Source organism: Trachypithecus francoisi, unplaced genomic scaffold (genome assembly GCF_009764315.1).
Source record: "Trachypithecus francoisi isolate TF-2019V2 unplaced genomic scaffold, Tfra_2.0 Lachesis_group5, whole genome shotgun sequence".
In the NCBI taxonomy this organism is placed as follows: domain Eukaryota; kingdom Metazoa; phylum Chordata; class Mammalia; order Primates; family Cercopithecidae; genus Trachypithecus; species Trachypithecus francoisi.
Window position 1 is genome coordinate 53,076,460 of NW_022681470.1, and position 27,296 is coordinate 53,103,755.

The 27,296-nt window shown below is 32.4% G+C and overlaps 1 protein-coding gene across 2 annotated transcripts in view; it reads right to left on the reverse strand.

Annotated features, from left to right (window-relative positions):
• Window positions 1-27,296, reverse strand: part of KCNT2 (potassium sodium-activated channel subfamily T member 2) — a 371,426-nt gene that overhangs the window by 61,980 nt on the left and 282,150 nt on the right. For both annotated transcript variants that reach the window (XM_033196980.1, XM_033196979.1), the window contains exons 17-20: window positions 26,755-26,968; window positions 24,121-24,226; window positions 19,650-19,822; window positions 8,826-8,960 (exon numbers count right to left, since the gene is read on the reverse strand). In XM_033196980.1, the coding sequence (XP_033052871.1) occupies window positions 8,826-8,960; window positions 19,650-19,822; window positions 24,121-24,226; window positions 26,755-26,968 (628 nt within the window). The remainder of the gene's footprint in view (window positions 1-8,825; window positions 8,961-19,649; window positions 19,823-24,120; window positions 24,227-26,754; window positions 26,969-27,296) is intronic.

The window sequence follows — 27,296 nt, forward strand, 5'->3', positions numbered from 1 at the left end:
CAGAAACTCTAAATATCAGATTCTGCAAAGAAAGGATGTAGCAAAGCATGAAGCTACTGGCTACATACTAAAGGTACTGTTTCTTAGTTAGAATGGTTATTACTATTAGTTTTTTAAAAATTTTCTCATGTTGCTATTTCTGCCTGAAATGCCATTTCTTTTCTGTTTCCTTTTCTCCTGAATCTCTATATTACGAAATCACAACCAATATTTAAAGTGGCTTTCAAATCCATTCAAGATGAAACTTAAACTATTTTTAAAGTCAGAATCATCCCCTCCACTTTGGCTCCCCAGTGTTTGACTTCTTGATTAAACTACCTGACGGCCTCTCTAGCTTCCTGGTTGGTTTTATTCATGCCTTAGTTATCTTAATAAATCATCACACCAAGAAAGCAAGGTTTCCCTCTCAGTGCCTATGACCTTATATTCCTTTAATTAACAAAGCTTTGTGAAAGTAAACAATTTCTCAATTCATGTTTGTGCATTTGACATGAAATCTTGATGAACAGGGCACAGAATTTAATTAGATGAGCTTACGGAGAAACACTATAGCATCCATATTTCACAGGACTTTCTTTCAGCAGCTCTATTCTCACTCAAAAGTCACCCATGATGGTACATTCAATAAATAAAAGTTATTCTCCCAAAAACTCGTTAAAAATTAGAAAAGTGGTCTGATGGAAAAAAATGTCTATTGACTTTTGGCTGGCAAACTCCATCTGGTAGGCCTGGGAAACGCCACCAACTGCCAAATTTCATACCATCTGGGAGTTTCAAAGTATTTATTTAAGAAATATTTTAAAATAACAATGTCACTAAAGATATTCACCATATATGGTTGTCACAGACAAAATTCAATCATCTGGAGAAATAGAAACTAAAATGAAAAATAGGACAAAAATGAATCAATGAACACAAAGCCCTATAGACTTATGCAGACAATAAATCCCACATTTATGCACTAAACTTTAAAAAGAAAAATTAATGGATCTAAGGTTCTCCTCTTTGTCTTTTCCTTTTTCTCTCTCTCTCTCTGATGGGATGATGTCCATAAAACAATAACTATAAAGTACTACTCTAAGAGTTGTCCATGTGTTAAATCATGTAATCTTCACATCAGGTAGGAAACCTCTTGTGTTTCTATCTGTATCCTCTCTTTCCCTAGGAAGAGCTGAGGGTGCATGTCTCAACCCTGACTCTATCTTTTCAGTGTCTTTAGATGCGTGCTGGTCTGTGCCAAGCTGTGAGGACAGATAAGCCCTATAGGACAAGTCTTGTGGTTGTCCAGTATGGCTCCTGACCAAGGTTCTCAAGGGTGGATTTTAAAAGCCCACTTTTGCCTACACCAAAGTCACACCCTCTTGCCTAATATTTTTAACTCTATGTGCCTGACTTCTTTGGATCTCAATAGTTTCCAATTTGTGTTAGAAATCGAGAGGGTCACGTTACCTCTTCAAACTGCAAAAAACTACTCTATGATTTACCTCCAATTATTAGTTTATAGATGAGGAAACTGAGGCCCAAAGAGACAAAATACTATGTTCAAGGTAACATTCTAGTAGGTGGCAGGGCCTGAGTCACACCACAGCATTAGGTGCTGAAGCTTCCCCTCCCCATTATAATAAAGAGGAAGATAGACCAGTGTAAGGAAACACAGATGACCCAAATAAAATAAATTATTAACAATATCTAGCAATGGATTCGTGTTTCATATATTAAAAATCAACTCTTTTAAAAATACATTTTATAAATTACTTTTATTTAGCCTTAATGAATAATTATCAACATTTTACTCTCAGAAAGTTCTGGTCTCCAGGAGATAGATAAATACATAAAGTAAGATTCCTGACTTTAAACACTATAATATAATAGATGAAACAATAAAAATTCACACATTATAAGGATATATGTATTTTTTCTAGGGGTGATAAGTTGTGGCTGACTCAACACTCCTAGATTAAGTAGCATTAAGACACTAGTGAATGAATAAATTATGAAGAACATTTAGGACAGTGTTGAGATATAAGGCTAGAGATATAATTTATGAGGAAAATGTAGTTACAAACTAATGAAAATAGAGTTTAACTTTTGGAACATTTTTATTTCCCTTAAAAAATATGTATTTTATCTTTGATATAAATCAGTATTTTCACTTTGTATCAAGTTGTGGTTACCTGGATTCTTTTGTTTATTATCCTTTTATGACATATCTTATCAAATAGAAATATACACATATGTAACTAAAAATATTTGGGGCCTTAATAAGAGTGAGTGAAAATACGATTGAGTGACCCAGTCACTGTATTTGAGTGACTTCTGGAGTTGAAATTAAATAGGACAACATAATTTACGTGATGTGCCTCCCATTTCTGTTCTACATAAATGAACATAGAACATCTATGTTATTTTGGACTGAGAAACTGAAAGTATTAGCTAAGCCTGCCACCTAGTGAAAAATCTAGAACTAATACTTATATAATGAAACAGTATGTTAATGCCTTTTATATCCATAGACTATTACTTGTATTCAGTTATAATATTTTATATTTACAAATTTGGTTGTCTAATAGATTTATTTAGGCTCCTTTGAAACATTAATAACGTAAACCTATTTCCGTGTCTTAATATGAGCTAAATACATTTTGCATGTAGAACATTTTAGAATTAAAATGAAATAATAAGTCTCTTTTCCCTGGGCACTAGGAACATAATAGAGCAACACTGTAATTAAAAAAAAAGATATAGTTTGTTCTATTTAAAACTTATCTACAATTACTTCATGTGCTGACTCAGTGATATAAATATAATTGTGGAGATGTGTAAAATATCTATGGAAGAGTTCCCTCCCTGCATTAATTTATTCAATAAATATTTTTACTAACCAATATAAAGATGAAAAACATACCATATATTCTATTTCACAGGCTACTGGGGGAACTCTGAAACTAGCTATATTTGTATCATAAAGCAAAACACACAAATATAAGAACACTGGAAAATGTTTATGACATTTTATTTAAAACATTACATACTGAGCTATATGTTACACTGCAAATTCTGATTGCCATGGTAGCTGGAAATAGTGTTTTTAAATAACAGGGGTATACATTAATAGGAGGTATACAGACACACTTAGATACACATAAAACACTAATTGGAATTTTTGGACTGCAATTGACTATCAACACTAAAACAAGTATAAATGTATGTAATCTTTCATAAATAATTTAAAAATACTTCAGGAAGTCTGAGTTAGTAATAAATGACAGTATGATAAATATTAGGAATCCTCAAAAATCTTATCCATGTAAACCATCGCCAATCTAAACATTAAAAGTGGTTTTCACTATATAAAGGCATCACTCATATTTATACATGTTGAGTATTTTAAATTATTTACTTATACTTATGGTTATATTATTTTGAAATCTGTCATTTTCCATATGCAGGTACGTGTTGTTTCCTTAGTAAGATTATGACTACTTGTGCCAATCTAAAGACAATATTCTTTTCTTTTAAAAAACAAAAATAAATAAACAAAACTTGCCCTTCTATGCTCTTATAGTCATGGCAATGCAGAAGTCTCTTAACTGGTCTGCTCTTATCCACTCTTTCTTTTCCTGAAACGATTCTCTACCTTGCACCTGTAGTTATCTTTTAAACTCCTCTATCCTTCAATGATTTTCTGTTATTCTTAAAATTCAGACCAACTTATGAACATACTTTACAAAGCCATGAAAATATGACTTCTAAATTCCATTTCAGCCTCCTCGCACCAATCTTCCCCTTGCTCTGCTCCAAGTCCTTGAATAGTCACTGTCAGGGTCTCAGAGCTTCATATATGCTGCCCCATATGGAATGTGCTCTTCCCATCCTTTTGCCCATTTAGTCTCTCTTCACTTTTCAGGTAAAAGATTATCAATTCCTCAGGAAGACATTCTCTGACCCATGGGACTAGAGCAAATATTCTTGTTATCTGGGTCTATATACAATTCTAGATATTTTCTCCAATAATTGCCACAGTTATAATTCTCTAATTTAAAATTTAAATGACTGCCTTAATATCTTCCCTGTTAGACTATTAGCATTCTAAGGCCACCAGCTATGTCTACCTTGTTCATCACTGCCGCCACAGCATCCTGTCTAGTCCTGACACTTACTAGATATCCAATAAACCTAGGGGCCAAGCATGATACATTAACAAATCACAATTGCAGGCATGGCCACAGATCCTGTCCTACTACAGATCCTGTCCTACTATAGATCTAATGCAGGAGTTGCTCCATTACAAATAGATGACAATCCATGACTGTTTCAATGTTTCCATTGACGTTGCTCATTATCTTACAAGTGTGGTCAGCTAAAGTTTAGAAAACAACAGCAAAAACAGCAACCAAAAATCTTTGTATTAAAACAAAATCAACCCAAGGGAACTTCTCAACTAGGTCACACCTGGACTTTTACCATACAAATTCTCTACCCATTCTGCCCTAAACATTACTCTGTGTACTCTCCAAAGAGAGATATTTTTTTTTTTCCCCCTCAGCTCCTAGATAAAGTTCTCTTGTCTTTCTTGGCACTCTGGTCATAGGCCTGAATCCGTCATTGTTTTTCTAGATGGGCTAGGATGAGACACTAAATTTCTCTAAATGTTTATTTCTTTCTCAGTAAAATGAAAGTAATGACAGATGCCAGTGACATGCCAAACAGCCACCAAGAAGGATATTTTGGTAGATCAATTTGACATAGACTTTTTACTGTGGTTGTTTCTAATCCAAAGCACATTTTGATTTGAGAGTTTAAACTTTGTTTAGATATTAGTACTTGTTCATACAAACATGAAAACATGCAATGTTTTCCAATTGTAATGATTGTCTTGTTATCTTTAGAAGGGTAAATTTCAATTTGAAATTAAAGACTTGCTTTTCTTTCACTTTTGAGGAGCTCTTTATACTGGGATGGCTTACTTGAGTGTCTTCTCTTAGATATGTAAATAAAAATCCTTTTTTGGAGAGAGTTACAACAGGATCTAACCCCAGGAAGATCTTATCTCCTTATTGTCTTTTGTATGCAGAAATGGCAATGGCATCTGGGGAGGTAATGAGCCAATTGCTTAGGATTCAAGGAGTCTTTTCTGAGTAAAGGAGTAGAGATACACTACTCCTCTAGAGAATGTGGAACCTCTGGAGTAGAGGTAGTCCCAGAGAAAGTTTGCTGCTTTAAAGGCCTACTAAGAGCGCCCCCACCCTGAGGAAAAAATAAATAAATAAATTAAAAAAAAAAGAAACAATAAAACTCATCATGAGAGAAAGAACAAATCAGGGTAAGTGATAAATAAAAGGCTTTTCTAGGTCGTTCTAGCACTCTCATGATGTCTGAAATTTACTTTTCTAAACACTTCAAAATAAACAATGTGATAGATGGATGCATCAGTTTAAGTTAAACACCAGGTGCAGCTGGCATTCTATTTCATCATCTAAGGTGGCCAACTTTGGTTTTTAATCTGAATGTTCACACAACATTACTTCTGTTATCTGTGCTTCTATCAATGTCATAGGCCTTACCAATCAACGAATTAGAAATTAGCTCTCAATTGAGAGTATGAATGGTGTTCTCTAAGATATAAGGATTGGCTAAAATATTTTAAAGATACTATTCCCGCATGCATAATTAATGTATAAGAATTTAGTTCTCTTAGGGATGGGGCCCAAAGCTTTAATCCTAAATACTCTGATATCCAGCCATTGTGATTGGATTTCTAGTTGTTTGATGCTTACTGATGAGGGTAACTGGATCCTACCTCTGGAATGTTGTCATCTGCCTCTAAGGAATTTCATGCAAGGTGGTGGGTAGAGAACCTAAAAGGAGAGAAAACTGGGAGTAGGAGGAAGAGAGAAAAGGGAGAGAGCTGAGATCAGTGTCAGTGTGTAGCAGATGATCAGTAATCATCCATTGAGTGTTTCGGTGCAGCAGTGATTATCATGATTGATCATAGACTTGAATCTGGGTAAGGAAGGGAAAAAGCCCTCAGGTGATAAGGGTAAGTAAAATGGTAGTAGGATCAGTGGATGACAGGTTCCAGTGTGGTCAAAGGACTATTAAGAGTTGGGGCTATTAGAAGAAATTAGATAGAAAATAAGTAGCACTACTCAGAGTGTTGAATGCTAGAAACTGAGAATGTGGAGTGTAAAATTATTCATTGTTCAAGGTTTAGGCTATGACCATGAGAATGGGTGGTGGAGTGTAAAATTACTCATTGTTCAAGGTTTAGGCTATGACCATGAGAATGGGTGGTGAAGGTCAGATATTCAAAGGATTATCTATGTAAGATTGTTGAAATCATCAATAATTATGATAATCAGGGTTGCCAAAAGTCATAGTAAATCAGGAACTAAAATCTCCAAGGAATGCATAAAAGTGATCTGGAGTACGATAATTAACTACATCTATAAAATGTAACTCCCAAGTCTGCATAATTTTGGTCATTTATCTGCATAGGTGATACTTCTTATATCATAGAAATCTATAAATGTCTGTCTTACTTTTTTATAATGTAAAACTAGCCTAGCTTAGCACACACAGATTAGTAGCTTAACATATAACACACAAAAAAGTTTTATATGATTTTTTTCCTAAAAAATATTGTCATATGCTTGGAGAAATAATAGTAATGTCATGATAGGGCATAAGAATGGAGAGAACAGAGGCAATTTATTTGCAATTTGTATTTTTAATAGTTCTTTTGAAAAATTCTGCTCAAAACTATTCAGTCTAGATCACTATATATACCATAAAGCTATATAATTTTTAAAATATACTGCTGAAGACAGATAAGCCTAATAGTCAAGGTATCCAAAGTTACTAATTAGTTCATTCATCCATCCATTCATTCATTCAACAAGTGATAATCACATCTTCAGCTAGGTACTCAGAGAAGCATAGCCTTTGCACAACTAGTTGCCACATGTGTATCTGTCCATAATTACTATAGTGAGTTAATTTTTTTAATTACTAATTACAGCCTTTGAACCTCTCAGTAAGATGGGGATTTATTATTATCTTGGAATCAAAATAATTCATCCAGAGAATATACAATAAAAGTTAAATCAATAGAAACATCACCATAATAGAAATAAAATTCACGGTAAATTGAAAGTTTAAATAACATGTTTAATTAAAAAGACCTAGGATCTTCTTTTATATAATTAGCTTTTGCCAAGCATGGAATCAAAAAGTATGATTTTTACCCTACTCACTGACTATAAATCTCATCCTTGAATTAATTTTCTACCCTGTAATTTTCTTTTATATTCTCTAGAGAAAAAAATGCTTATATATCTGTAATATTTTAAACGAGTTCTATATAGTGTCTTTTAAAAATGTGCTGTTTAATACAGCTCCTTAGTTAACTAGTTAGCTATATTCTAAGTGAACTGCTGCATTATAATAACTTTAAAGTGTATATTTCTTCTTCTGGAACAAGAGGTTCTTATGCAAATTCAGTGTAGATTTTCCAGCTGCTATGACAGATTCTTTAAATAACTGATCTCTAATATTTACATTAACACTGCAAAGTGGGTTATTTTCTGCAGCATTTTACAGATGAGGAAAACTGAATCTTAATGAGGTTAGGAAGGTCACAAAGTTAGTGACTGTCAGCTGGAGCCTCTAGGACATATGTTGTACCAGATAAAGTTTGCTGCTATATAGTCCACAGTCAGTGGCTTTTCCACTCTGCCACATGGAAGTGGTAATTATACTGCTAGTAATATTAATAGCTAATATTTATTAAGTAATTAAAAATAACCAGGCATGTGCTAAATAAAGTATTGCATATTTCTAAATCTTTAATAATATTGTGATTAATATATTGGGAGGTAGAGAAGAAAAGTAATTTGCCCAAAATCATAGTAAAAATAGGCAACTTAACACAGACACACATCTAGGCTCTCTCCTTTGAATTTTGAACTCAAACTAGAAAGCGAAATAATTAACCTCAATATACACTTTGCTACAATATGAAAGTGGAGGGAACATGGATGATGAGAAAGTTGATATTGTTTCATTTACCTCTGTAATTTGGTAGCTCACATATTTCCTTCAGGCTTTGCCAAAACTCATACAACTTATAAAAATGGTCTTTTTGATATTTAAATTTTCATATGATTTTAGGGAGAATAGTTCCAAGTTAAACTGATGACTTGAATGACAGATGAGTTTGACTTTAGTTATGGCACAGATCTTTCTCTGGTCAGGATTGTTTACTCTTACCCAAAGATAACCATATTGGGGATTCATATCCCCATTAAATTAAATTCAATGAATTCAATTCAATGGGTACATTTAATTAATAAAAGACAGGAAAATAGTGAAAATGACGTCATGACTTTGCTCTAAACATGGGTAAATTACCTGTTCCCAGCTGCGCAGTCTTTCAGTCTTAGTTATTCAGTATGTAAATGTAAATATTTGGTCACTGCTAGGCATAATGCCAATATGAGAACATGGGCTGCTTGTCAAAACTCATGACTACTAGTACACATGATTTTCAAGAATTTGCTACTGTTAAACTATCTGAGAAAACAGATATATCATTCAATTTATTTTATGAGAAGCATTACTGATCTGGTGCTAAAAATTTAACTGTATGCAGTGCCAGTCATACTTGATGTACTCAATAAACATTTACTTTATGAAAAGAAAATGAATAAATGAACATAAAGTCAATGTGTCTCATGTTCATTCCTCACACAGAGTCAGTGTCAAATATTTTACCAATGTTTAGCACAAAGTAAGTGGCAGGGTTGGATGATTCAGCCACTTACCTGAAAAGTGTCTGCACATTCACAATGGTTTTGGCATCTGCCATGTAGTCTTCCTCGGCACTCATGGTGCTCTCTTTATCCACAACCACCATATTAGCAGCAAAGGTCACTCCACACCTGAGTAAGTCATCTAGGCTTTGATAAAAATCAACAGAGAAAAACAAACATTGAATAAATCACAAGGTTATAATCAGTGCTAAAGTCTAGCACTATCCCCTGTGCTTACATAAGTTGCCTTTAGAGGTGGCTTTTACAGAGTGTGCACAGGTAGCTATTAATGGGAATTATGACACAATATTATCTACTAATATGAAATAATTTTTATATTGGGTACTTTACACATCATTAGATCTCAACTGTTTCAAAACGTGTGTTAAAATGTTTTAATAATTTTATTAATTATATACATGAAATATGGAATACATCCATTTTGCAATAAAATAGAGCATGTTAGAAATTTCTTTTTACAGTTACATACTACTTCGAAGACACGACATTTACATTTTTTTACATCTAAAGTAATTTTGGCAAGAGAGAAATAAATGTGTTATGTTAATTTAGATGGTAAGTCTAATGAAAAAATACAAAACTATGAAATGTTTATTTTTAAATGTTTATTATTCCTTTATGTAAGACCTATGTGTTATACATTGGTTCTACACAACCAAGAGAATGTAAAATATACAAATTCTATTGTATGCAAGGCTACTGTTTAGCCAGCCTAAGTTTCTGAGCAAATGTTTGAGTAACCTGATTTCTTTGGCTGGGTGAAGTAATTGCTAAAGTAGGAAACACATACCTGTGAGCTAAAATAGAGTCAGTCTTCTTTCCTATCACTGACCAAAAAAAAAAAAAAAAATCTTACCTATCATTCTCCCAATGAATTAAAAGAAAATGTTTACCGTTAAAGCTGAAACAGGGAACCATTATTCTCATTGTCTCTGCTTCATGCAAACTAGAAAAGTAGAACTGAATTGGATAATGGAGACTACACTCAAATGAGTACAAGAATGTTCTAGGTACAGAGTTGATTGAAGACAGATAAGAAAAGATAGGTTAATTGATTTCCATATCTTCTGATTTATAATACGATGTTTAAAGCTTAAAGAGCAGTAGTTTCTCTTAGGTTTTAAAATTGAAGAGTGAAGTCCCTGAGGATCTTTTCCAAGTGCATGATTGGTTGAGTTAGCCATGTCACGTTAGAGGGAATTATTTTCCTTTTATGGGAAGGCGGGAGGCAGGATTTCTTACTCTGTTATTAGGCGAGAGGGTATTACCAAAGCCTTGAGTCCAAGATCCCCAGGAGTAGTCCAGAAAAAATATTTCGCTTGAATCAGGAACAATGGTCTGTGGCAGAGATTTTATGGCTAAAACTGTGGAAACAGAATGTTATTCCAAATAAATTTCCTATGATAAGAGGGGCCAGGACCATAACATCCAACCACTATGATGACCTTCAAGTTTAAATGCCTAGGGATACTTGGGTCTTTCTTTTATTCAGGAAATGTATCATAATTTTTCTTAATTTATTAAATACATTAAAAAAGAAAGAGTTAGATGGGAAATGAATGTAGTATGGCTCTTATGGACCATCAAAATGATGCTTAAGTCATATGTCTTCATATCACCTTATTATAATTTTACATTACTTTCTCATATTTCAGTTTTCACAATCTTTTTTCTTCATTAATAAATATCTCCATTATAATTACCTATATAGGAAAAGGAAAGGATAGGGCAGTCGAGGATAAGAGTGACTGGATAAGTATATATGCATAGAAGTGAAGATAGGAAAGATGAATATTTAATCATCAATAATTCAATGACGTTGAAGTGAACACTTGACCAAAAGTTCACTTTGAGAGTACCCGTGCTACATAGCTAACTGTTACCTATACCCACATGTATTGATTAATTCCAGTCTCAAAAATACTAGCTGTTACAGTTTACTCATAACCTTGGCAAATTATCATTAATTATGAATTTAAATCTATACAGAAAATAAATAAATTTGGAATAATATTTCTAAACCATGTAGAAGCTTTTTCATTTTTTAAGTTTTAAGATTATATTATTCTTTTTCTATTTACTACTGCGCTTTTTTTTTTTTTTAAAGTAGGCTTCCAACTAATTCTTATAACTCCTGTCCATAATCTGTGCAAGGCCATTGCCTTATTTTTTCCTCAGCATGGATGCTTTACACAGTGTGGCCAGCAGATGGCAGCACAAGAAAGTCAATCTAGACAGAAAACACGTTATAGGAATAATTGGCAAAGCCTCCCTTTCTATCCCTCTCTAAGATCCCTTTTTGCAAGGACTAGAATGTGAAATGTGTAAGTGTAAAGAAGTGTTCGTGAATGTGTTTTAATTCATTCAAAGAGGTATTTTTAAAGAAAGATTTCAAACACAAGCAAAAGAGGAGAACTGTTAGATGAACATAACAGTCCCCAGACCAATAATTAGCTGTTTGTAGCCAATTCTGTTTTATTTCTGTCCCTAGTAATTTGATCCTCTCAATTCTTTATTCTCTCATCATAGATACTTTTACGGAGGAAGAATCCACTTCATAGTTTACATCAGAAAAGATAGATGGGACGCTTATTCTTTAGCTTTTAGATATACTGTTTTTCTAACAAATTTTAACAGAACACTATCATCTCAAAAGATTTCAAAAAAGATGACTGGTTATAAAACATGTGTAGAATTTAAGTAGTAATTTTAGTGCATCTAACTACAGTTTATTTACTTGGTTAGTATTATCATACCTGATGATGTAAATTATATTAATGTAGAATGGAGGCTAAACATATTTTAGACTGGTTGACCTTTAACATATCCACAGCACTGAATACTTTCAAAGTTATAAGACTTTGTTTTCTTCAACATCTACAGGATAAAATGTAAGCATTAAAGTTCTCAGCTGGTAAATTTTAGCATTTTATTTTGAAGGCTCTGGCTGACATTATTTAGAAGTGGAAAAGTAACATTATTTCAAGTATATTAGCTTTTTGATCTTTTATTTTTATATATATTTTAATGTCACCATGACACATGTATAAGAATTTGTATTTAACTACTAATGTGTTAAACACATATGACCTTTTAATTAACAAATATTTTAGAAATTATAAACTCTGACATGTGACCAAAGTAAACCCTAAAGGAATTGTTCTAATTTATAAATCTAAGTTAAAATGAGCATTTCTAAATTATTTCAGTTTCCAGAAGTTATCATAATGCTATCAATGCATCACAATATTGCAACTTTAGTTTTCTCTACCACTATGTCAATAGTAATAACGTTGTTATAGATGACACAAAACTAAAAATAGCATTAGAAACTGAGCAAAACTGACAAAATTGACATGCAGCAAGATTTGTTTTAATTCAACAATAGATTACTGCTTAGAAAGTTTAATACAAGATGTATAACACGAGAACATAAGCTCTACATGCAAAATATATCATATTTGCAATACTGACACGGCAAATTACACTCATCATGCAGTAACAAGGCACAGCACATGACAAACCACAGGACACTACACTAGTTAGTGTGCCAAAGATTTTGTCACCTACTTGTCAATAGAGCCCACCATGTAGTAAACCATTGGAAACCAACAGATTGCATCCAGAAAATGCATATCTGGCCTAAGTAGTAGATGGGTTACAAAATGAAACACAATGTCACAACAGTGGCAGCACTTCTAGGGAAAGGAAGTAAGTTGACTTAGTTTGTATTTCCAAAACTCAACACTGCTGACAAAATTAATTTTAGTGCTTTTTTTCTTAACATTAACTAGAAAATGTCATTTGCACTTGTTATGAATCATAAAATGCCTCAGAATTATAAAAACAAGTTGTATTTCAGCTTTCTAAATCAGAAACATTATGGCATAATTCTACAAAAATACAGAATTGATATTCTTAATTATGACTAAGAAATCTTATATATAAATTTAAAAGTTATCCATGCAGAGGAGGCCTTGTAAAATACAAAACTAATGCATTTTTTTAGATGATTTAAAGCAATGGGTACTAATTAATGCCTACTAGTGAGCAACTATTAAGCATGTCTATTAAGAACCACTTTCTCTAAGGGATAGATGTATAATCACAACATGCCCTATATAATATATCAGTATGTCAAATAAATATAGTATATATGCTCATGCAAAATACGTATTATATAAAATCATAATGAAAGTAATGCATTTTTAAACTTATTAGTATACTCAATATATATTATTGAGGAAACATTTATGACTGAAATCTTTACTTATATACATATTTGAGGAAAGAACCATAAACCAGAAAGCTTCCTTAGAAATTGCTTAATCTATTGTATTCATTTTACAAAGTTATTAATTCCTTCAGGTATCTATTGACTCAGCATATATGTATCCAAAAATTTTATTTAATAGACATTTTAATACATTCAGGCTTAAGCAAAAGAATATCCTGTTAACTTATAAGAAATACAGAATTTTAAAAATTCACGTAAAAAATCATACAATTCTATTACATATTTTAATCTGTAAAAAACAAACAATATGTTATATTTAGGAGGCAGAATTGAGGAACATTTCATAGAGATGATATTTAATTTGAATGTTAAAGGATTAGTAGAAGTTTGTCCAGCGTAAAAGGAGGAGAGGAAAATACTAGGCCAAGAAAACTATAGTACCTACAAGCCTCCCTGGCTAGATGCACTTTTTTTCTCTCCCTGACTTATTTCTCTCCTGTTAGTCATCCTTCCAGCTCTTTACAGTCTGAAGAAAAGGAATGCTCAACACAGCAAAACATTAAAAGAAAAAAAAACTTGTAAAGAATACCATTATTTTAATTTCGATTAAATTTCTCCTATCATTAATTTTCTTTGTAGTCATTAAAATGACCCAATATTATTACATCTTACAAATGTACCACACTTCATTCTTAAAATCTTCACTTATTTTGTAAGTTATTTTCACTTTTTGCTGTGAAATACTGCAGTTATCAGTTCTTTGCAGTACCTTGCTATTGTATTTAACACTGGTGTTCACATCTTCTGAAGACTTTCGTTTCTTTTTTTTTTTAAGCATTGATATTTTATCATTATCCCAAAACATTTATAGAAGAGATATTAGTGGATCACAGCCTATAAATAGTTTTAAAGATCCTGATATATGTTTTTAACAAATATTATAACCAAATATACACTCCAGTAGCAGTCTCTGATAGTGCCTTATGGTAGAGATTTCTAGTTATACTCTTTCTAGGCACTGTCCTGCTTCTTAAAATTAGCAGGGCTATTTTAATTGCTGATTCAAAACCCTCCACATCTCTCTCACCCTGTCTTGTAATTGGAGAAGCACACAGGAGGATGCAGGTCCCACAAGAGTGGGGCAACACTGAGCTGTTGTGGTGATCTGAAAAATCCCTTCGCCTGTGTCTTGAGGTCACTGTGGACAAAGTAAGTCTTGATTTTATGCCAACCCTTCTACTAGAGTTAAAAATGAAGATAAGGCCTTTCTATTTTGTTGCTTTGTCTAGCAGAGAATATAAAAGCTAACTGGCCATCAAATTTAATCATTGTTATGCTGTAAGAGACTCATGAATTTCAGTCACATGCAATTTTACCACAAATATGTACTTACAATGGGCAAGCAATGTTCCAAATCCTTGGAAATTGCTTTAACATCTGTATTGTGGTAGCATGGTTCATCCTTACATGAATTAGAGCAGCTATGTTACAAGGTAAATGAAGTCACCTGAACCGTGCTAAATATATAATCCTGATGAAAGACATCTAAGGTAAGTGGTTTACTATGCTGTATTTTTTGCAAAATTTAATTTTGTATAACAGATAGATTCATCTACTATAGCTATTGAAAAAAGGTGGCTTAAAAGGAAATCTGAAACATAAAGAATAAATAAATTCTGCATTTACATGTATTATGCCAGCTCACCTAAATACATTGTCAACAGTTTTCATGGCACCGACCTGCTTAGTAATTGAATAACATAAATGATATCATAGGCTCATAATAAAACAATTTTTTAATCATTAGGAGGCAGCTAATTGGCAAGCACAACCTTTACATTGGGAAGCATTATTATTGAAAAACATTAAACAAAAACATAAAATATTCCTAAAACTAGATGTCCTTTTCCTACATTATGTCCTCAAAGTACCGATGAAGAGTTTTATATTTAAAAATATTATGCAGTAGATTAAAATGTATGCATTTTTAAAAATCTGACTGCTAAACAGAGAAGGCTTATTTATGTTAGGAATTACATTAAGGAGAAGTGGTGACAATGATTGACAGATTTAAGTATATAACTCATTACAAACAGATTAATAAGAAGTAAATGTCGAAAAATTGTTATTTATACAAAATTTGTAGACCAAAGTTGCTTCATATATAAATAAGTATTTTATAATCAATTAAAAAGGTAAACATGACAAAAAAATATAGATTCAGGGAGGAATAAATATGCATGAACCGAAACAAAGCAAAGCAACACAGGCTGAAACTAACTGGTAATAAACAAAATAAAAATTCAACAAACACAAAAAGTAACTGATGTTAGTAAACAGAAGAAAAATGAGCACATTCATTAATGAGTCTTAACTGCAATTCACCACAAAAGATGACTACTTATGAGCCAAAAGCCTCATATTTTTAAAGAAATTCTCATAGTAAAAGTTGTCATTCAAATATTAGTCAGTGACTGTTAGGAAGTAAAAAAGGTTTGCAAATTTGTATGAATTTGTAAAATTCAAGACCATTATTTTGTTCCCATTTAACTAATAACAATAAAAATTTAATATCTTTATTTCAAGTTCAAGAAATGAGTATAGTATGCTTTTATGAGCATAGTTTATTTTAACATTTCCTAATTCTACTTTTAAGTAGTTTATTCCTTGCTAGACAATATGAAAGTAGTTTAATTTTAACTACTTAAATAAGTGTGATTTTTCATTAATTGGGTTTCCATATAAATCCTTCCATCGGTTTGAATAGTAACAATGTTATTTTCTTGATTGACAGAAGAAAACAATGATGTTTCTCATCTTCCTTTTATGAATCAGATATTGCATTAGGATTTTATATACATTATCTACCTCATCTCACAATAGCTTTTAAAGATAAATGTTTTAACCATTTTACAAATCAGAAAAATATGGCTTAAAAAGACTCAGTAACATTTAACAGACCTATCAAGAGAATAAATTTAGAACTTATCTCATATCTGAATGAGTCTAAAGTTTGAATTTTAAAAATAAGAACACTGACATCAGATATTTTATCATTACTTTTAAAATAGGCTGAAGTTTACTTGGCACCATATGTGGAAAGAAGATTCATTTAATAAATGGATAGTGTGAACAAGACTTTGATAAATATTAAGAGCAAAAGCCTGGATCTTTCACTTCATTCTTATGTAGCTTTGGATAATATATTCTAGCTTTTGACTTGCTTTTCTGTCTTTCACATGAGATGATGTTAAAAATGACTAGATGATCTTTAAGGTTGGGGTGGTAATCAAAATATTTAAAATCAGTATGGCACAACAGACCAAACAGAACAGATGGCCAACCGATCAGAACTGACACCAGCTCTAATGAACCAGTACCAACTGAAAGATGCTTTCCAATATGACTGAGTTTTATTTAATTACATTTGAGATCTAGAAAGCTTTATATTTGAAAACATTGTGAACACTTATTTTGGCATATTATGTGTATGAATATTATAAATTTAATTTACACTTTAAAATTCCTTGCTTATTACATCTGCTATTATTTATTTCTGTTACATTGAATTAATTGGACTTTCAACTAATTTTTTAAAATAGCCATGTACTGATTTTCAGCTCTACGCATGTGAAATTAAAGTAAAGTCAAACCTTCATAACTGACTAATAATTCTAAAAGTGTATGCAATCATCGTTGTAGGAATTCCCATAACATGGAAATATTGTAAAGAAGAAAGCCTTGTATTTTTTTTGTAATATTGTAGAATAGATTGCAAAATGTTCTCCATTTCAGAGCAATAGGCATCTCATTGTTTAAAAAAAAAAAAAAAAAGAATTGCATAAAACTTCCTGGAACATTGTTAATTGGTGTTTAGTTTTAGTTTCCTCACTCTTAACCAAAGGAACAGAGGACAATAAATAAGAATGTTTGACACTACTTTCGGGAAGTACACAGAAAGCTAATAGATTTTCCAGCATGTACTTTCAATCTAACCCTTTGAAATAAAGTCAAACCCTACAAGAATGATTTAATAACAATATAATGTGGACTGTTGGATTCCCAAATGTAAGCCATTAGGAAGGCAAAGGGAACTTTCAATGCAAAAATAATCCAGTTAAGATATATTCTTGTTTCCAAAAAGTATGAGCAAGCAACATGTATTTTTCATATATCAAAAACTTGTAAGTTGAAAGAAAAATAAAACAGAAATTTCGTAGAAAAGTCTAATCCAAGAATTGACCATGAAAAAGGTCATTCACCTTCTTTGTGTCTCTTTTACATCCTTTTAAAATAAGAGACAGCGTTGTAGCTACCTCACACCGCTTTTGGTTTATTTAAATGTTTACATCATAATTTGAGAGTTTAAACTGTTGGGCACATCTTGCTAAGACTAAATCATCACTGTAATGTAAATATGTGACTTGTGCAACTAAATGTAAATTAAAGTGTGTATGATGACTGACATGTAGTAAATGACCAATAGTCATTATAATTATGAACAGAGGATAGAGGTAAATAGCATTAACTTTATTGAATAATCTTTATGGTCTTATTCAGATGAATTATTCTCTGATAAAAGCCACATATATGTTTATAGAGAAATACTAACCAGTTGTCAGTAATTAAGAGAGGTGGAGTTTTCAGATTGTTCTGTGATTGATCAATCATTGATCAATGTGATTGATCATTGATCAATCTTGAACAATCACAGACTTGATTTTTTAATCTTAATATACAAATCAATCAATCATTCAATAATCAGACATTTCTGTAACCTGTTTATTCAAAACCAAACAGAAAGGGATTGATTTGGTTATAGCTACTCTAAAATCTACATAAAACATACAAGTAAAACACTGCTTAGCTCCTGTCACCTGCGTGAAAATGGAGACTTAGAGATTTGAGATAAGATTACCTAGCAAGACTGAAGATTGAAAATGAGGAGTCCATCTCTGTTAATAGAGTGAACTCCAGTCCCAAATATGAAGAGACTGATTTTGGGTAGGGCGATTTACACATCAGAACAAGAAACTTTATCTTGAAACTATGTAAAGAGGAGGAACATACAGTTTTGTCCTTAGTCCTATCAGAACGATGCTGTAAGCACAGTTCCACTTTCTTCTCAATCCACTTCCTGTCTTCCTGTCTGTAACCTGGTACCTGAATTGATCCAGTTTGATCCAAGCCATACAACATGGAGCTACTCTAAGGCAATGTTTGCAAATGCCATTGTCTTAACTTCCACTCTCAGGGCAATGGACTCATCATAAGCAAAAGAAGGCAAAAGCTGACACATTTGAATTCACATAGTTAGGCATCTCTTGTGTGGCAGCTCAGCCAATTCCTTGGAGCTTCCTACCAGAGATGCTTCAGAATTAAGGTTATGTTTGAAAGAAGTGATTTACAAACACTGCATTGCCATGGCCATCCTACAACGCGACTTTGATTGTTCTGAAATTTATTTTAACAAGCTTTTATTTCTTCTGAAATTTGGTCCAAGTTTCTGTTCCCCTACATTTACCCTAAATATGCCTCAGTTTTCCTTAGATGTTGAAGAAGTATAGAAAAAGTCATTAAGTAATCATATCTGAAAATTCTTCAAATGAAAATTCTGCAAGCGTGGTAAGTTTTTGCAGTCGATTATTCTTATAATGATGATGCTAAGAAAGTTGCATCAATAAGCATTTTGATATCGGTATAGTGAGAATAAGCAACACTATAAAGTTATAATGTATTGGGGAGATGTCTCTCCTAAGGAAAACTTTGATAATTTTGAAAGGCAAAGACAAGGCAACAGAATTTGGCCTCATTTATTAATAGTTCATCTTGACATTTGCATCACATTGGAATGGATGAGGAGAGTGAGACAATCCTAAAATATGGTATTAATCTGAAGACCACCTGCTACTAATTTCCAGTCACAGAGATGGATATTATAATTTTAGAATAAAATGGTTTTGACCATCACATTCAGTGACCTATATTTATATTTGCATAAGAATTTTGAAATGCTTAAGTAGTCCTATTTAACAAAAGTAAACCAATCCAATATTTTCAAAATAAATGCACATGGTAAAGCATTACTTCTATCATGTCATAGAATGTATGGTTTAACAGTGGTCCGATCATAATAACCTCTGATGATGCTTTGTGTTATAACATATAAAAATGGATCAGTAAATGCTTCTCTGATAATTAATGGTTCTTCAGAAAGACAAAAAAAAAATTGTCCAGTTTTGGCAGAGATTTGACAGGCTAGTTGATTAATTTAAGGAAAATTGCAGTAATTATTTCAGTGGCCTGTTTCCTGTGGTATTATGAGTAGATGACCACTTGCAAAACAGTTTTAAATAAAATTCTCAGAATATTCCAGTTTTAAGTAGTATTTATGAAACAAAATCATATTCAATGATATATTTTGTATCACAGCACAGAATATAACTCCCAATGAATCATGTACCATAATGTATCTGATTTAAAATACTACCAGCATATTACAGGCAATTATTTTTGATATACATTAATATATTATTAAATACAGTTTATCTTGTTTGTGTGTCTTAAAATATACTTACGGGTTATCCAACAGCAGTACTATGGGATTAAGTTCTTTCTTTGGTCTATAGTATGCCCTGAGAGGAACAATAAAGTTATATAATCCATTTCCAGCTGTTTCAGCTGCAACTATAATTAGTTTATTTTTGAATCCATAGGCTTTTGCATCCTCATAGTAGTTATGCTGGCAACTCTAGAGAAGAAAAAGTATACATTGAAATGTCATTTTTATACTCCATTAAAATTTGGAAAAAAATTAAGCTATATGAAAATATAAAATTTAACCATGTAAATCCTTATTTTCTAATAAATTTGAAAATGGTTACATTTCTCTGTGCCCATTTCTGCAACCTGCAGCAAGAAATAAAAGTGTGTATGGACAAGGAAAATGAACTGCAGGTTTGTAGGTTGATGTTGAAAGAGCCAACATTTTGTGTGTGTGCTTGTTCTATCGTAAACTAAAGCTTGCTGCTAGAAGACATCGAGGTATACACTTTTACAAATTTATTTTCTCTGACTTTCATTTCCAGAAATATAGTAATATCATAATTAGATAATTTCGGGAACATTCCCAGTACCGAATGCTTAAAGTGATGAAGAAAAGAAAACAGTGAAAAACAAAACGAAACAAACAAACAAACAAAAACCCTAACTGTCTACATGTATAGTTGAGCTGCAAGGTAATGATGCAAATACTCTAAAGTAAAATACCCAATAACACCAAGAAAAACAAGAACAAAGCATTACCAAAAACTCATCGTTGGGCTAAGGGCGTTTTGCTACTTCATGGAGTCTAGAATTTGACAGAATTAGCATTGTTAACCCAATATTATTTTCAGCTAAATTATATGCATGCAGAACTATTTTGATGTTCTGCTATTTTACTTTTATATGTCTTTATGTGCATTTCTTATTTATGTGGATTAAGATTAGTTAAATCTCTGGAATACTCTGATCTCTTCATGTGGGTTGAGAGTAGTTAAATCTCTGGAATATTCTTATCTTTTTTTTTTTTTTTTTGAGACAGGGCCTCACTCCTGTCACCCAGGCTGGAGTGAGGTGGCACAATCATTGCTCACTGAAACCTCAACTTTCCAGGCTCAGGTGATTCTCCCACCTCAGCCTCCCAAGTAGCTGGAACTACAGGTGGGCACCAGCACGCTCAACTGTTTTTGTATTTTTGTAGAAATGGGGTCCTGGGCTCAAGCAATCCACCCACCTCAGCCTCCCCAAATGCTGGGATTACAGGCATGAGCCACCATACTCGGACACCTCTGGAATATTCTTTGCCATTATTCTTTAATAAAAAAAATTAAAAAAACACTGGTGAAAACAAGGCACGATGAGTAAACAGAAACAATCATAACAAGATAACTAGACCCACAAAGACTATGAATTTTGTGATTAAATTCAGAATACAAAATGTGCACATTTAACATGTTCAAAGAAATAGAAGAAAGCATTTAAAGCATGAGAAAAGAACAAGAGTCTATTTAAAATAACATCTAGCAGGTAGATGTTAAAAATAATATCTAAATCTATTTCTCTGTATCTTCTCAAACTAAAGAGTGTAACTCAAAAGATTATTTAAATTCCACATAAGATTCAGCCAAAAGGATCACGTGAAGGACAGAATGGAAGATAGAAATGAAAACAAAAGGTAGAGAAGAAAAGAAACAGAACCTAGGGTGAAAAAATTAAGACTTAGAAGCTATCGTGAGAATATGTAACATTTATTTAATCAGAATATCTGAAAAAGAGCTAAGAGAGAGTCAGAAAGAAACCTTATTCAAGCAAATATTGACTGAGAGTTTTTGAGATGTGATGAAAAACCAAATGCGATCTTAAAAGTAGACACAGAGAAAAGAGCCACATGAACAATAAAAACAACAGAAAAAAAAAAAACAAAAACAAAATTGGAATGGTACTGACTTTTCAGCCATTATTTGGAGCACAGAAGGCAGTAAGCAAAGTCCTTAAAGTGCTAAAAGAAAAAAGAAAAAAAAGAAAAAAAAAACTAAACTAGTAGCCTGGACTTGGACACAAAGTAAACCGTCTTTCAAGAATGAGCACAAAATAAGAACATTTGAAGGGAAACCATAATTAAAAGGATTCACCACCAATAGAATCTCCTTAACAGAATTTCTAAAGATGGTAATCTAGGAAGCAGGAAAATGAATCCAGAAGGAAATTCTAAGGTATAAGAAAGAATGGAGAACAAAGGAAATGGTAAGAACAAGGGCAACAAGTCTTTATTGAAAGGGTTCTTGGAGAATTATAAGCAGAATCTGAAGTAATATCAAGAAATAAAGTCACTCAGAAAGAGATCACACATGCAACAAGAATAGTGTTAAGCTGATGTTTGGATCATCAAGAATGTCAATATTTATGAGATCAACAAAGGAAAAAATAACTTTCCCTAAGGAGATTTAGAAATAGCTTAATTAATAGGGAAACAAAGAGCAGAGAACAGAGAATTTAGTGTTCATAAACACTGACCAGGACACCAGCCCTACTGATACTGACACAGAATAAATTGGATAACGCGATCCCAACTCACACACTTCACAGACACAGTAGAATCAGCTGCATAATCCCATACTGTTCCTATAATCCCAAAGTGGGTGCTCATTTACATAGCAGACCACCTTCTATCAGTCTAATGGTACCTAAGTAACCAATAATTCCAGGTATTGCTAGTCAATCAGCAACACCCAGAAATTTTGCTTCATTAATATGATAAATGAAGCATTTTAACAGTCCTTTGATATTAAAAGATCCTCTTATTGTGCCTCCACCAATCCTGTTCTCTGAAAGTTTAGCCTTTCAGTTAGAATGGGATCCTTGTTTGGAGATAAATTATTTCCACTTTTTTGTCTTGTAATACTTTTTTCTATTTTAACTGTGTATTAAAAGAAATAAAACCAGAAGAAGTGAATCCAAGTTTTGTCGTGACTGAAGCATATATTATTTTAAGATTTATCCATAAAGAAAATAACAAAAATATTATAAATAATATTAGTCTTAAAAAGAGTCAATGTGGGGGAAGGGCCTTGAAATTTAGGGTTTATTAATGTTACTGAAAATGCATAGCTGGCCAGAAATGTCAAGTGCTTCATAATATTAAAGTAAATATATAAATATATGTATTCATCTGGGTCCACTGAGATGGATGATTCTGTCCCTCAAGATCAATATATATATATATATATATTTTTTTTTTTTTTGAATGAGACCTATATATATATTCAGTCTTGAGGGACAGAATATCATTCGACTGAAACCTATATATATACAAAAACCTATATATACACACACTATATGCACACACACTATATATATAAGCCTATATATATACAATGAAACATATATATATATATAAAATATGGTCTTGAAGGACAGAATCATCCATCTCAATGGGCCCAGATGAATATTTCAGAGTAATGACAAAGATTCTTAAAGCAACTTCAGGGAAATAAAGGCAAGAATTTTCTAATGTTCTCTAAATCTTCTTCCTCAAGATTGATAGTAACAGTCAAAATTTATAATACTTATCATATAAAAAATAATAGGAAGAATATTAACCAAATGTATTAAGCACCAACTCAGTTATTAAGTTTCTTGCACTTTATTAAACATATACTAAATTATATACTCCCTATAAGAGCCCTATGAGGTTCATATTAAAATAATATCCACTTTACGGGTGAGGAAACTGAAACTTGGTGAAGTTAGTTGCCCGTTTTACATGACTTCTAAGTGGAGAGCTGAGATTTTAACTGTAACTTCAAAATGTAACGTAAAAGAAAAAGTTCTTAGTTAGAATTAGTGGCACACCTGAATCTCTAGGGGCAGTGAATATAAGGTTCTTCCTTTTATCAGTGTTGTTATTCTTCAAGAGAATAAACTCATAACAGTCAAGCCCAATGGTTGCACTGTGAAAAAAGATAAAACCTCTAGCATTCTTAGAATTTTTACCTTTTGGACAGTTTCTCTTGGTCCAAGAATGACAGTAAAACTTTGAGAAAGGAAATATTAGGCAAGACTCTAATATGAGCTTTCACTTTAGTTATAAACGAATCTTTGTGTCTAGCACATGGACTTACTCTTCCCATGATGTCAAGGGATTTCATAACAAGATATAAAGTAATAATGATAAAATAAATAATGCACATTTGGCCAAAATGATTTTTGGAGACTTTGGATGTTGAGGGTTCATAGGGATGAGATTTGGTACCTTATTTTCCTCTTTAACAACATGACTAGCAGATCCATTAGGATAATTTAGTAGAAGACTAAAGCATTTGGGTAATCATTGGTGCAGTTGAAAAAGTAAAACTGACCACTTTATGTAAATTTACATTGGAAAAGATAATACCAATACCCCTTAAACATATTGTAATCAAAATGCTGTATAAATTACTTACATTATGTCATTATAAAATGCTATGATTTTATTTTGTGAACAAAATAACAGCAACAAGTACTTACTTTGTCTAATCTTAAGCAGCAAAATGGTACTTTTTCATGAAGGAGATGACAAAAAGTGGGTGAACTTCCTATATATGGAGAATAAGGTGGGTAACCTTTAGCATACCTGTAAAACAATACAAACTATTACCCTTGGATAAGGCATGCAAATTTGGGAAATGAAGTTACTGACATGCTCCTCTGTTTTAATAACATTATAATCAATAACTCTGTGTTGCAATTATATTTTGATAAAGAGGTAGTTAAGAAGAGAGGTAGGCAAGCTGTGGCCCCAGGGTCAAATATGGCCCAACATGTGGTTTTGCAAGCTGAGGGTTGTTTTTGTATTTTTAAATGATTGGAAAAAGTCAAACTAGTATTTCATGTCATGGGAAAATTATATGAAGTGCAACTTTCAGGATCTATAAATAAAGGTTTAATGTAATTGAGCCACACTCACTCATGTATATATTGTGTATAGGTGTTTTTGTGCTTTGGTAACAGAGTTAGTAGTTGCCACAGGGGTCAAAAAGCCTGAAATATTTGCTGGCTGTTCCTTTCCAGAAAAAGTTTGCTAACTCACAGCTTAGAAGATTTTTATTTAAAAAAAAAAATCAAAAAATAAAATAATGTTAATTTTTATAACATACATTTAAAGCAAAATGCATTATGATGATTTGCTCTATCTGTATTCAGTAGACATAAATGCATAACCGAAATGGATCAATAACTGAGTTAAATGGTTAAAAACATAGTTTTTGTTGGAATCATGCTTAAAACATTATCAGAGACATTTAGCTTGCTGACTTTTAAAAAACAGCCAACTGCATATTTCGGCTATACTGACTTTCAGAATGAAACTTCTAAAATGCAGCAACATAAATGAAAATTAGGCAACAATATAAAATTTAGTGAATATTCCCTTATCCAATAAGAGTGTTTGGTTTTAACAAATCTACCTGCTAAGCCATAAAATTTCAGACCTAGTTAAAACTGTTTTATCTTAAAGAAGATATGCAAATCAGTGTTTTCAGGAAATAAACTTCACTGACTGAGAGATAAAATTAGAGGGTAATTTTGTAAATTTAGAAGTTGGTAATCTCTGCAATTACTGCAACATCTCTCCCATTTTTCTGGAATTAAAAAAAAAAATTACCTCTCAATTTTTAAGAAGTGTAAAGAAAGAATATCAATCACACTCCAAAACACTGTTTCCAGTGAAGACACTGGTTACCAAACCTCTCCCTGTTCCCATCCTGGATTCCAAATATATTTGAGGACTCTGTCCATTAATTTCTTTGGAGAATAGATTTGGTTTTGTGGGTACATCAACCTTTCTTACAATAATTTTTCAAGTGGGATAAATTAGAACAAAGAATATTTTCAAGCATCAATGATATTTAAATTCTTTTTAGTTCAATTCAACATTACTTAAAGATACTGGAAGAAATGTTAGAGATTATATTACCAATGCCACTAATACCCATACTACGACTGATAGTAATTAATAGTAATTGAATACTTACTCTGCACAAAACATTGATTTGGCATAAGCACTTGTTCTCTATTACCTCAATTAATCACTTCATAGCTTTATGAAGTAGTAATTACACTGAGTTCACAGGTGAATTATTGGCCAGTTTTTTTTTTTTGACAGAGTCTTACACTGTCACCCTGGCTGGACTGCAGTGGCAGGATCTCGGCTCACTGCAACCTCCACCTCCTGAGTTCAAGCGATTCTCCTGTCTCAGCCTTCCAAGTAGGTGGGATTACAGGTGTGTACCACCACTCCTACCTAATTTTTATATTTTTAGTAGAAATGGGATTTCACCATATTGATTAGGCTGGTCTCAATCTCGTGACCTCAAATGATCCACCCATCTCAGTCTCCCAAAGTGCTGGGATTACAGGTGTGAGCCACTGTGCCCAGCCGCCAGTTTTTTCTTTTTTTTTAAATTAAAGTCACTTGTACATAACCAATATAAAATGGAACTGGCATGGCAAACAATGTCCTTAGGACTCCACAGTCAAGGCTGTGGGCTGCTGTGTTTTCCTGAAGAATGACAATTTAATACGTGGAATAAGACCTGTAAACAAACTCTACTGCAGGCTACAATGAGATTAATACTATATAGATTGATACTCTATTATTACGGAAGCTTAGAAAAAGGAAACAGTACTCCTTTTTAACATACATTTAAAATATTAATTAATGCATAGTGTATGAAAGTGCTGAACGCTGAGATAAGTAAGGAAAGTTTAATGGAGGGGGCTGCATTTTCATTTCATTGAATAATTGAACTTCAATATGAATGTGTAATAATGTAAATTCAAAGTATAAAGTACAATATGCTATAAAAAGCATACAATTATGAAAATGAAGTTTATATCTTGGGAACATTGATTTGTATCTTTTTTTTTCCTTGAGGACAAAACATTAAGAGCAAAAAGAGACTAGAAATATATATTGAAACCAGAAACTTGAGATACTGGCTACTAGCAGTGTGTTTTGGTAGAAGTATATAGGAATGATACTATGATGTTCAGAAGGAACGATCATTAGCTCCTTACCTAGTGGGAAGGTACCTAAAGAAAATACTTAAAGACATTAGCACAAAACCCAGTAATCTTACTCCTCAGAGTATCTGAACATACTCTAAATTTGAAGAAATTTCTTCATCTGGTGTAGTTTCATCTTCTGATTGGTCACTTAGAAGATCACATGTTTGAATCGATGCTGTATCTGCAACCTCTAAAACGGGAGCAATGCTAGGTCTTCTTATTTCTTTGCTTCCCTCTGTAGGAAGAGACAGGGTAGGGCCACTTGCTGATCTACAGCTTGTGTCTTGCAAGTCTATAGCCACAGTACCTAAAACAATAAAACATGAAAATTTATCAAGGCGTTTGCCATATTGATCATTAGTGTTGAAGGTTAAATGAAATATGAAATATAATGAACATAATCAAGATATATATGTATATATATATATATACACACACACAGATATATATATACACACACACACACATACATTTATGTGTGTGTATTTTTAGTTCTAATAGCTAAGTATTTCTTTTGCATGCGGGCATTTTCCTGGGCAAGAAAATCTCTATTTGCACAAAACCGTATTTGCAGAGTGTTGCTCTACATCATGAAACATAAGATTTGTAAAATCCTGAAATATATAGAAACTTAA